This window comes from Choloepus didactylus, chromosome 2 (genome assembly GCF_015220235.1).
Source record: "Choloepus didactylus isolate mChoDid1 chromosome 2, mChoDid1.pri, whole genome shotgun sequence".
NCBI classification, from domain to species: domain Eukaryota; kingdom Metazoa; phylum Chordata; class Mammalia; order Pilosa; family Megalonychidae; genus Choloepus; species Choloepus didactylus.
Genome location: NC_051308.1, coordinates 192,211,104 through 192,222,932, shown reverse-complemented (window position 1 = coordinate 192,222,932; position 11,829 = coordinate 192,211,104). Strand labels below are relative to the sequence as shown.

The 11,829-nt window shown below is 54.8% G+C and overlaps 1 protein-coding gene across 1 annotated transcript in view; it reads left to right on the top strand.

Annotated features, from left to right (window-relative positions):
- Positions 1-3,079: 3,079 nt before the first annotated feature.
- The window catches only part of LEXM (lymphocyte expansion molecule), a 38,104-nt gene continuing 29,354 nt past the window's right edge, over positions 3,080-11,829 (top strand). The window contains exons 1-7 of the mRNA XM_037827130.1: positions 3,080-3,195; positions 4,019-4,106; positions 4,618-4,782; positions 4,981-5,105; positions 9,204-9,342; positions 9,495-9,638; positions 10,819-10,980. Coding sequence (XP_037683058.1) covers positions 3,146-3,195; positions 4,019-4,106; positions 4,618-4,782; positions 4,981-5,105; positions 9,204-9,342; positions 9,495-9,638; positions 10,819-10,980 — 873 coding nt within the window. The 5' untranslated portion in view covers positions 3,080-3,145. The remainder of the gene's footprint in view (positions 3,196-4,018; positions 4,107-4,617; positions 4,783-4,980; positions 5,106-9,203; positions 9,343-9,494; positions 9,639-10,818; positions 10,981-11,829) is intronic.

The following is an 11,829-nucleotide window of genomic DNA, read 5'->3' as shown; positions in this document are numbered from 1 at the left end:
GATCTTGGATGAGTTGCCATCCCTCTGTGCCTTACTTTCCTCCTTTGTGGAATGATGATGACAACCCCTCCACCCTGGGCAGGGCAGGTATGGGTGAACCTGATGAATGTCGCCTCTGGAAAAATATCAACTCTTACTCCTCCCTCTTGGTCTTCATCACACCCTGGCCCTCAACCCATGACCCAGTTCTTGTTCTCATGAGTCTTCCCTGCTAGGACTAGAGTCCGTCCCTAACTTCCAGCCTGGAGGCTGAACTGTGCTCCCTGCGGCATAGACTGCCTGGTCCTGTAATGCTTGCATTTCATAGCAGGTCTGAACTTTCAAGTCCCTCTTTCTCTTCCCCCTGGGCTGGTCTCCTGAGACCCCCAAAATATACCTGCATTTTCAAAACAGGAAAAATAGCCAATTAGTCAACTTGGAAAAATATTTGATTTTAGTAATGACAACATTCTGGTGCCATTTTTCACCTGTCAGTTTTTTTAAATAAAATTAATTAAATTTAATAATTTATAATAAAAAAATTCTCCTGTAAGTTGCTGGTGATGATGAGATGAAACTTGTGCTCTCACCTGCTTAGGGGGATCAGAGGTGCATTCCCAGCAGGCTTGGCTTTTGGTCTGACCCTGAGAAGATGAGTATGAGTTGAGTGGGGAGGGTAGATAGGGGACATTTAAGCATAGGAAAGACAAAAAGGCCCAGAGACAAAAAGGCAGCCCCGTGTGGCTGGAACTTATACAATGTGGGGAAGAGATGGCAGGTGAGGACTGGAGGCAGCTACTGAACCCCATCACAGAGGCCGCAATTCCAGCTGAAAGCTTGACTTGCCTCCATTGACACAACAGAAGGCTCTGGAGTCTGGATGGGTTAGAAACTTCTGCAGCCACAGAGCTTCCAAACCTAGTTTTGAGTCCTGTATCTGCTGTTTGACCTTACACCTCACTAGAGTGTGAACAGGGCAAGTTATGTCCTCTGTCTGAGCCTCAGTTTCCTCTTCTGTATAATTGGGGTGGGAAGGGGTGGCAATAGTACCTATAGGATGAGTTAATGGCTGTGGTAAGTTGCTGTGAGGATGAGGCTTTGGGCTGACTGGTGCAGCCTGCCTTGCTGCAGAGCTGACTCACCCTGGCCTGCTCTGGCCTGCCTGAGAGCCAGAACACCCAGACCGAAGGACCCCAGTCTACACCCTCAGCTCACTCCTCCATGAGCCCTAGAACCAAGGGGCTTAGGCCAGTATGGGCCAGTCTGAGAACACCCCGAGCAGACCAGGGCTGGTCCAAGGGCCTCCCCAGACCACAGGACTTGGTAATGTACACATCTACACCTCACTGCCACCTCAAAACAGCTCTTCCAGGAATCAAGTCATTATGTTCATGTCACAGATGGGGAAATTGAAGCTTGGGCTAGGGTTACTTGACGAAGGCCACCAGTTAGGAAGCAGCAGAGTCAAGATTCAAATGTGGGTCACTTTGAGGATTTATGCATCACTGGGAAGTTGGATTTGATTCATTTATATATTCACTTGTCATTCAACAAATATGTACTGAGCATTTGCTATGTGCTAGGTACTCCACCAGGCCCTGGGGAGCTGCATCTACACACACACACACACACACACACACACACACATGCACACACATACAGTGAAAGACACAGCTCTTGCACTCAGGTGTTTTGAAAGTTTCCTTTCCAAGGACTGTGAATGACTGCTTGTTAAGGATCTATATGCCAGGAGCTTTTTCTAAATTACCTCACTTAGTCCTCAGCAATCTGGAAAGACAAGGATTTTCTTATAGGTAAGAAAGCTGAGACTTAGAGAAGGAAGTGACTCGTCAGAGGTCACGCAACTGGGAAGGGACTGGGCCTGTGTTTGGATGACCTGGGGGCTTCTGTTGCGCACGTGTCCCTGAGGTCTGACCCCTCTGACCACCAGCCCCGCAGTGTGGTGTGGATGCTCTGCCAGGCCCAGAACTCGAGAGTCCAGCTCCCAGCTGTGCTGGGGGTCTGGATTCATATTTAAATGCCAGCTTGGGGTGTCAGAGGGCATGGCTTGGAGCCTGGAAGAAGACCCACTGTCCCCCTGGTCCAGCTGCCACACCAGCTGGATGTAGGACTCCAGTCCTGCCTCTCTCTGGCTTCAGTCTTATCACTGAACAGGGTGTGGTTCTCTTTCCCACCTCTGCTGACTCCTGTAAGGCCCTTAGGAGGATCAAAGGTGATCATGGGAGATGATACTAGACAATCTCATAGCAAGATCATGGGGTGCTGGTGGGGGAAAGAGGAGACGAGGGAAGAGAAAGCAAATTTTGCTCTGTTGGGGGGCGCATACCCTCAACTCCCCTCTTCAGCTGGCAATGTTGTACACATGCTGGGTTCAGAATTCTCCTCCTCCACAGGCTGGGCCAGAGGCCTCCCTCTCTCATAGGCCTGACCACACTGTGTGGTCAGTGTTTCTTCCACTAGTCTCTGGAGGGCAGGGACCATGTCTGGGCCCTGGACATCTTGCACAGTGTCTGCCCAGAGGGCGTGTCAGGGAGTGTCTGGGGGAAAGGATGAGTCTGACTTGGTCCTTGCAACCTGCTCCCTCCTTCTCTCCAGCCTTACTTCAGCTCCATCCACTTTTTCCACTCTCCATTCCTCTTCTCTCTTCCCCTTCCTTCCCTGCCCCCAGCTCCAAGAAGATGCCCTTTTTGCTCAAGTCATGCCCACGCTGTGGGCTTCAGTTTTCCCATCAGCACAAGGTGAACACTGAGAGGCACTTCCTGCGCCTCGATTCCACCAGACCCTGTGCCGAGCTCTGGGCTAAAGTGAGAAATCAGACACAGGTCAACCGACGGCTCTAAAACCCGATCCAGTGGCATCCACAGTAACCGCCAAGAGGGGCTATCAGAGTTGCAGGGGTCAGGGAAGGCTCTCTGGCAAGGCAGCCCTGAAAGGGTGCAAAAAAGAAGGGAAAAGTCCGGGGGCGGTGCGGAGAGGCGCCGCGTAGACCCCGACGCGCGCGCAGAGTTCTCTGCAGATCACAAGGCCCGGGTTGCCCTGGCAGCGGCCCCGGCGGCGCAGCGAACTCGGGGCGCCGAGGCGTCCCGCGACGGGGAGAGGAGGCGGCGCTCCCTCGGGCCTTCGCTGCGGCGGGCGGGCCGGCGCCATGGCCACCAAGTGGTTCAGCGGGGCGCCCTTCGGGGTGCAGAGCGCCAGGTGCGGCGGGTGCCGGCGGGGGGCGGCCCCGTCTGGGTCCGAGGCAGCCCCGCCGCCCCTCAACTCCCAGGAAACCCGGCCCCATCCCCAGTCACCCAGCGCCGGGGAGGGAGGGTCCTCCCGACAGGGGGCTGGAGCCTGAAGCGGGAGGGGGGCGGCGGCCGTGAACCGGGGAAGGCTGACTTTCTCTGCCCCTCATACCTGCCGCCCTTCGCCGCCCGGAGTTCTTTTCCCGTCGTTATTAAGTTATTTAAAACCATTGCCAAGGCTCAGAGAGGCCCGGTGGTCACTCAGCTCATTCGTTAAAAACAAAACCCCGACAAAGCACTTGCTATGTGCCAGGCACAGCTGGAGGGTCTGGCCATTGCAGCAGTGAACAAAACAGCAAAATTCTGTTCTCATGGACTTTGCGCTCTTGTGGAGGAGGGGTGGTTGGGGGTTGCTAATAGACAGAAGGAAGAAATAGAAAATGTGGGAGAGTGATAGGGGCTACTGAGAAAAGATAATCTGGGAGGAAGAGCTGGGGAACGCTGGAGGGTGGGGATTGCACTGAGAAGGTGACTTTTGAGCAAAGGGGTTGTGGGGGGAGGAGGCAGGCAGGAGGGGAGATACCTTGGTAGAGCGAACCAGCAAGGACAAGGGCAGTGTTCTGGAATGTTCCCAGCCACTGCAACCCTACTCATTCTTTGTGTGCCAGTGCCAAAGCCACCTCCCCTGGGAAGTCAACTCCTGTCCCCCGTGCCCCTACCTGGTCCCTGAACTGCCCAAGCCAGGGGCAGGATGCCAGGTATTGGGCTCTCACTGGGCTCCTGTCCCTGCCTAGGTTTGACGTCTCCGCTGTTTATCCCAACCGGAAGAAATTCAGCACCTTCACGGAGGCCCCATACTCCAGGCATTTTTCCACCGAAGTGGTGAGTGTGTCCACTTCCCAGACTCCTGCCACGTGGTCTGGCCGCTGCCCCTCCAAGGGCCCCCAGCATGGTGGATGGCCCATGTGCCCGCCCCGGGGATCCATGAGCTCCATGCACCCAGCCTGCAGCACAGAGCATGGCTTAGAGTCCGCGCTTCAGGCGTGTTTGATAAACACATGGCTGTAGTGAAGAGAGCACGAGTTTGGGGCCACAGATACCTGGACTCCCTTCCTGGCTCTTCCACAGACTAGCTGAGGGCCCTTGGACGGGTTACTACACCTTTAATTGGGCCAATAACAGGGACTTGTTGGCGTTGCTGTGAGGACAAAAGAAGAGGGTGGCAAAGGGTAGAAGTCGCTGTGATGAGATGAGGATGTCATGGTTGCACCTTACGTATCAAGCCCCTTGTTACCAGGCTGGGTGCTGGGGGCGGGGGCCACAGAGGGGCATTGCTTGCCCCCTGCCCCAGGTTGGCGCGGCAGCTTGGTTGGGGCTTGCTGCTCTGACTTAGTCCCACATAGGACCTGGGACCTACAGCTCCAAGGAGACCTGCTTCAGCAAGAAGAAGCTGAAGAAGGAGGCTAGCACAGGCTGGGCCAAGGCCCAGGAAGCCACCCGGCTGACCCAGCTGCCCCATTTCCAGTACCAGGCCATCATGAGAGAGAAGCGGCTGCAGGTGAGACCGCTAGGGCCACGCCTCCGCTCCACCTCCAGGTAGCAGCTCTCCTCCTGTTCAGTTGTGGCTGTTCCAAGTACGGCCTTTGGTGTCCTCTCAGGGCCAGGCGGGGCTCATCCTTTAAGGAACACCATCATCCCCAGGCTCCGTCCTGTGTGGACATTACCAAGTTAAAAGTTTTCTTCTCTTCTCTTGCAGCAGGAGGAAAGTCTGGGGCCCGGCTCCTACAACTTCAAGGACTTCTTGGAACAGCTGCAGCAGAAACCATGTAGCACCCGCGGGCTGCTCAGTTCTGGGGAGATTCGCTTCCGAGGACTCATCGGGGTAGGTGTTCTCATGTATGGAGTAGAGTCCTTGTAAGCTCCGCTGTCTGTAAGTTCAGCCTGAGTGTGGCTGGAAGCACCCTTCTTCGTACCCTCTGCTCCCCAAGCTTGTCCAGTCTCTCCTCTGGCTCTCTGCTGCCCAGTGCCACAGCCTTGAGCCCACTGGCTGTCATATATCATATACCTGTATCCATCTTCCCCACCAGAACAGGAGCTCCCTGCGGGCAAGGGTGGATCCAGTTTATCTTTGCGTCCCCAGCACAGAGCCTGGCACCCATTAGATGCTTAACAGTTTTATTCGTCTATATATCTGTCCATTGAGCCGATAACGATGGGCCCCTGCTAAGTGCCATGTGCTGTTCTGGGCCCTGGGGATCCACCAGAGATGAAGACAAGGTCCCTGCCCTTGTGGAGCTGATGTCCTGATGGTGGAGATAGCAGTACAAAGAAACAAATACGTATCTAATCAGTGCCGTAAGGAACAGTGAGACAGAGAAGAGATGGAATGATGGAGTGGCAATCTATAGAGAGTGGTCAGGGAAGGCCTCTTGGAGAAGGTGACATTTGAGACCTGCAGGACTGTGGGGAGTGCATTCCAGGCAGTAGGAACAGCAAAAACTAAAGCCCTGAGGCAGAAACCTGCTTGGCAGGTTCAGTCAGCAGGCAGGAGGTCAGTGTGGCTGGAGAGGAGTGGGCTGGAGGGGAGGCGAGAGGGCAGAGAAGTGAGTGGCTGGGTCTGAGGACTTTGCCACCGAGGTGGGGGCTTTGGGTTTTATTCCAAGTGGGATGGGGGAGACAGTGGAGGGTTTGATGGCAGAAGGACCAATTACATTTTTAGAGGAACACCCTGTCATGGGGGCTAGAGTCACATCCAGGCAGGAGATGATGCTGGCTGGAGGGCTGCAGTGGCAGCATTGTGGGCTGGGAGGGTCACACTGGGGTTCAAGGTCAGTGAGGTCATGAGGGAGCAGGCAGGGAGTGACACCCATGCTGAGCACTGCAGTTGGTTGAATGCCCTTCCTCCTCTCCAGCCTCCACTTACCCACCTCTTTGCTCTCTTGACTTGGGCTTCGCTCCTGCTATTCCCTCTGCCAGGAGTGCCCTTCCTGCACCTCCAACCCCTTCACCTAGGGGACTTGTACCCATCGCTCCATGCTCAGCTCCAAGGTCACTTCTATGGGGCAACCAGGAAGCCTTCCTCACCTGCCTTTCCCAGGAGTCCCTCTTGTGGTCATGCCTTTATCGTCTCTCCACCCCTGGGCATCGGCTCCTGAGGATGGACCATGTCTGCCTGGCTCGTTCACAGCAGAATCCCCAGGGCGTGGCAGTGCCTGGCACACAGTAGGCACACCATCAGTATCTGTGGACTGAATAAGTGCATGCATGCTTACCAAATGCCAGGGGCTCCAAAACATTCTAACTCTTTACCATGACTTCAGATGAGGCCCTGGAGGCTCAGAGAGGGTAAGCTCCTTGCCCCAGGCTGGATAGCTGGCAGGCGGGTAAACTGGAATGTCCAACCCCAAAGCCAGGGCCTTGCTCTCACACCTCGCTAATGCTAAACCTTCTATGAAGGCTAGAAACTACTCCTTGCCACGTTCAGGGGTCAGGATACAATTTCAAGTGCAGAAGCTTTAGCTGCAACTTAGTGCCTGGAGGCATTTAAAAATGAGTCATCATTACCTTCGAATCTAAGGTAATAATAGCTGACACATAGCATTTCCCATGTGCCAAGCACTGTTCTAAGCACTTGCTGTGTACTCCTTAATTTAACCCTCGTGACAACCCTATGAAGTAGGCCCTATCATTGTCTCCATTTTACAGATGAGAAAACTGAAGCACAGAAGTTATTAACTGCCCAAGGGCACAGAGCTAGGAAGTTGCAAAAACAGAATTTGAGTCCAAGGGGTCGCCCAAGTACTTGGTGCACTATACCCATAGGCTTGGCTTGTTTAGTTCTTGGATTTTGTTCCTTGACTCTGAGTGAACGACAGGGTCTAAGGTCACAGATCAACGCAGTCTGAAGCTGTCTGTTTTCTTCCCGTGTCCCCAGCCCCCAGCACTGGGGCATCTGTGGGTGTTTGTTGAATGAATGGAGGCGTGAGTGGGCAAAGGGCAGGCTCAAGTGCTGAGTGGGGTGAAGGTGCTGTGGCTTGTTCCTCCCTTCCACCTGCTGCTTCTTTCCCTCGGTCCCCATATCCGTTCCTGAAACCACCTCAGCAGGACACTTCAGGATTTCTCCGAGTTACTGTCCTGGGCTCAGGGCTGGTCAGGCAGCATGGACCCTGGAGGGTGCAGAAGGCAGTCCCTGGGGAGTTCATGGTCCCAGACCTGCTTTGCTCAGTGGTGTTTTGTTGTGAGACCTGGCCTGGGCACCCAATGGCCTATTCTGGTCTCTGGTGCCTGGCTGTCCCCTTCTACTGCCAGTCTGAAAGCATCGTCTGAGCAGGCAGTGCTTTGGGACCCCACGACTCCTTCCCCAGAGGGGATGATGGGGCTGTCGGCCCACACTGAGTCCTCTGCTCCAGCCCCCCGGGTCAAAGACAAGGCTGCCTCCTCTGGTTTCAGGGCACTGGGTGCTGCCAACCACCTCCTTTCCTCTGTGCACCTCTAGCTTTGAGAACCCAGGTCCCCACAATCCAGGATTTCCTCTGCCTCACCATCACTTTCCCTGAATGGTCCTTCTTTCCCAGCACCTACCTTTCTCACCCTGGGGAGATCTCCTGCACCCAGTCACATTTCCATGCAATGCCTCCAGATCTCCCACCCCGGGGCCCTCAAGCACTTTAAACGCTGTATGCCCCAGGCCTCAGCATCTCCCCAGGCCTGCTCTTCTCCCTGGGAATGGCACCCCCAGTTGCCAAATCCAAAAACCTGGCAGCACTTCGTTTCTTCTCCCTACCTCCCCCTCTGCATCCAATCTCCAGGGGCTGTGCTTTTGCCTCAAACGTATTTCTTTCCTCTGTCCCCACTGTCCTCACCCTGGGCCAGCCCTGCCCAGCAGAGCCCCCTGTCCCATCCAGCACACCCTGTTCCAGGCCAGGCTCTCTGCTGCACCCCAGGGCCAGCTTCCAGGGCCCCAGGGTGGGCAGGGCCAAGCCGGCTGTGGAGCAGCAGTGACCCCGTGTGGCTAAAACTTGCAGAACTGCAGCAGGCATCTTCCTGGGTCCCTACCCATCCACCCAGCGGCACTGCCGAGTGGCTCTCCTCCCTCCATGCACAAAGCCCACCCTCTGTGACCCTGGCAGTCAGTCCCCTAGTTGGTAATCCCAGCCACAGTTCTCAACCTCTCAGTCTCCTGCCCACCCCCACCCCCCAGACAGCCACCCCACCCTGACTTATCTTCTGATGTCCACTATGTGCCAGGCACTGTGCAGGGGGCCTTACAGGCATTATTTAACTTTACTCCCACTATCCTGGAGGAAAGTATCATTATCCCCAAGTTGCAAATGTGAACTGTGGAGCTCAGAAGGAATTCCCAGGTCACTCAGCTAGGGAGCAGGATTTGAGCCCAGGACTTCGGATCTTTCCAGGTCACAGCACTGCCCACAGTAGAGTGAAAAAGGCACGTGTGCAAGTGTCGGCCCGTAGCACGGGTAGAAAGGATGGAATTTGCAAGGCTGAGTAAGCAACTGTCTGGAGTGATAGGGGGAGAAAGCTTCATTCCTGGGAGAGATGACATTTGAGCTGGCTTTGCAGGAGCAGTAGAATTTTCCAAGTCTAAGAAGGCAGGAAGTGCATTCCAGGTGGCAGCAAAAGCATAAGTGAGCGAAGGCAAGAAAGTTGGACAGGGTGGCAGGTGTTTGGGGAACAGCCAGGAGCCGACTTGGACCAAGGTGTGGGGTGGAGGAGGAGCAGTAGGAGATAAAGTTGACAGGCAGTGGGGCCCTGCTGGAAATGCTCAACTCGGAACTGAAGGTTTGAGCAATGGTGGGGGCTCGCAGGTCAGCAATGTTGTGTGTTGGGGGGCAGTTAACACTCAGGGGCCCTGAAAGACCTGTTCCCTTCCCAGGGTTAGGGGTTCCAGGTGTCTCTTCCTCAGATGCACTCAGCACAAGGAGTGGGACTGATGGCCTTTATGTGCCCCTCCCCACACCAAAACTTCTATCCAGGCCCTGGAAATTATGGGGAGAAGGGCAACCCCTACACGAAGCTGGAGGAGAATGCATGGAACCGGTCCCACTCCGAGGGCCTCATGGGCAGGATGACCAACAAGCCGCCCCCCTTGGCTCATCAGGTACCCCCCTCCCCTGACCAGACCTCACTCACTGTTCTGCACAGTCCCGGAGGGAAGCTTCCAGGGCACATGGGGAGACGGAAACTCCGAGAGGGCAGTGGACTTGCCTCAACTTCTCTCCTGCTGGGATTGTCATCTCTGCTCTGCTTTAGGGGAGCGGTCTGGCACCAGGGACCTACCACTTGAAAAGTGGCATCGAGACATTCCTGGCCCATTCAGTCGGAACCCGTGGCCCCTATGACATTTTCTCAGGCGACCGAAGCAAGCCCAAGCCTTACGGACATTACCTTGTGCAGGTGTGTGCCTGGGCAGGGTCAAGGGCCAGAGGGGGTTCATTCCCCAGCAGGATGATAGAGCTCATTTATCAGTACCAGGAACAGTTAATATTGCCCAACTCTCTCTGCTGTATCACACTCTCTCAGTTCACCCTCACAGCAAGGGTGGGATTGTGACTTCTCATGTTAAATGAGGAAACCGAGGCTGATCACGCAGCTGGTCAGGGACAGGGTCAGTATTTGAACCAGAGTAGGTCTGGCTGGCTTCAGGGCCAGATCCCTCTTGTCTGCACCAGCTGGATGTGCAGGTGCTCCACGATTCCAGGCTGGGTGGGAGACTGGCCATGAGGCTGGCCAAAAAACCGCTGTTTTGGAAACACCATCCAGGCATCCGAGTGGCCGTGCTCTCTTAACAACGGAGAGAACTGGAGGTCCAGGAGGGGAAACTGAGGTAGAATTTAGCTGGATACCTCCTTTCCCCCGTCAAGTTCCTATGATGCTGTTTTGCTTTCCTCATGCTCACAGCAGTTGGAATGAAGTAAGCATTTGTCAATCACTTGTTTATTTTGATTCCACCATGCATCCCCTCAGTGGCTACAGTTAGGCCAGGTAATAGTCTAGGTGCTGGGGAAACCATCCCTTGTGAAACTTACATTTTAATGGAAAAAGCAACAGAATCATCAGTGAACACATTAAAAAAGAAACTTAAGAAGCATTAGCAGGCATGAGTGCTATGGTGAAGGGCACTGGGGAGCTGGGGAGGAGGGGTGGTGGTTGGTAAACAGCCCTGGGCTTAGCCTTCAGAACTGACCTCCCTGTGACCAGCAGAGTAGGGGCCTTGGGGACCCTCTTCAGGCCTCATCTGATGGGCTAGTGCCCAGGCTACCCTGCTTTTAAAAATATTTTGAATATCATTCTTGCCTAGAGTAGTTCATGATTCAGTAAGTATCTGTTAAATGAGTGAAAAGGAATGAACTGTTGTGGGGTGTGGGTTGCGCGAGACCCTCTGTCAGACAGACTCCAGCCTGGAACTGCTGGTGGGAGGGAGGCCGTCGGGGTGGCCCCGCCGCTCGCTGGGGGCAGGGGAGGAAGTGAGGCCTCCCTGACGCGTGTGCTTCCTGTTCCCTGACTGCTGACAAGGGTCGAGAAAGGATGCTGTTGATTTCCTGGTGTCATAGGTCTCTTTCTCTCTCTTTCTCAGAAAAAAAAGCCCAGGGAACTAATGAATTTCAAGAGCTTCGTGGAGGAACTTAACTCACGTCACAATAAGAAGCGTGGGGTTTTCTTGAAACTGTCCCGCAACCCGAAAACCCCTTCAGAGAGGATTTACTGGACCACCCTCAGCCAGTGTCCCCGGAAGCTGGTCAGTGTCCCCCATGGCTTTCCTTTCTCCCTTGGAAGGTTGCTCTCCTGCGGGGGAGGATGGGGCGGGGGGCTGGCTATTTTCAGGGAGCAAAGCTCAGTGTTGGGACTCAGACACATCTGATTTCCATCTTGGGCTTGCACTTGTCAGCCACTTTGGGTGAGTCCCTCTCACTCTCCGAGCCTCGGTTTACCTGCCTGTCCTATGAGGATAGTGGTCCCTACTTCATGAGGTGGTTGTGAGAATTAAGAGGTTATGTACTCAGAGCCTATAGCATCAAGGCTGGTTGTAGGTCGTGCTCCGTCCCACCCCACGCCGGACTTCCCCAATACTGCCCCCATCCTCTGGATAAAGGGTAAGGGGGAAAACCGGGGCAGGGAATAGTATGCAGAAGGCCCTTCCCTGCTCACCTGCTCTGTCCCAGGGAATGGTGGTCTCCACCTCAGGCGTCAAGGAATCCTCTTTGGGGTGGCAGCAGCCCGTGCTCTGAGTAGGCCCTAGACTTCAGCCAGTTACCCCAAGGAGGGTCTTCCCCCAGGGGGAGAGAATGGCTAAGGGCTTGGGAGGGAGTGGAGTACAAGGGAAGGGAAAAAGGTACCACCATTTCTGGAATGCCTCTTCTGGACCAGGTACCTTCTAAACCCCCCTTAAGGAGGGATTGTCATTGGTATTTCACATAAGCAAACTGAGGCCCAGATATGGGAAGGGATTTTCCCAGGTTCCCCAGCAACTGTGAGAAGAGGCTGGGACGGAACCTAGCTTGCCTGACTCCAAAGCCGGTGTCCCCTTCCCTCCCCCAGGCTGGGGTTTGAAGCATCTCTCTGGGCTCTGCCGGGCCATGAAGGACTC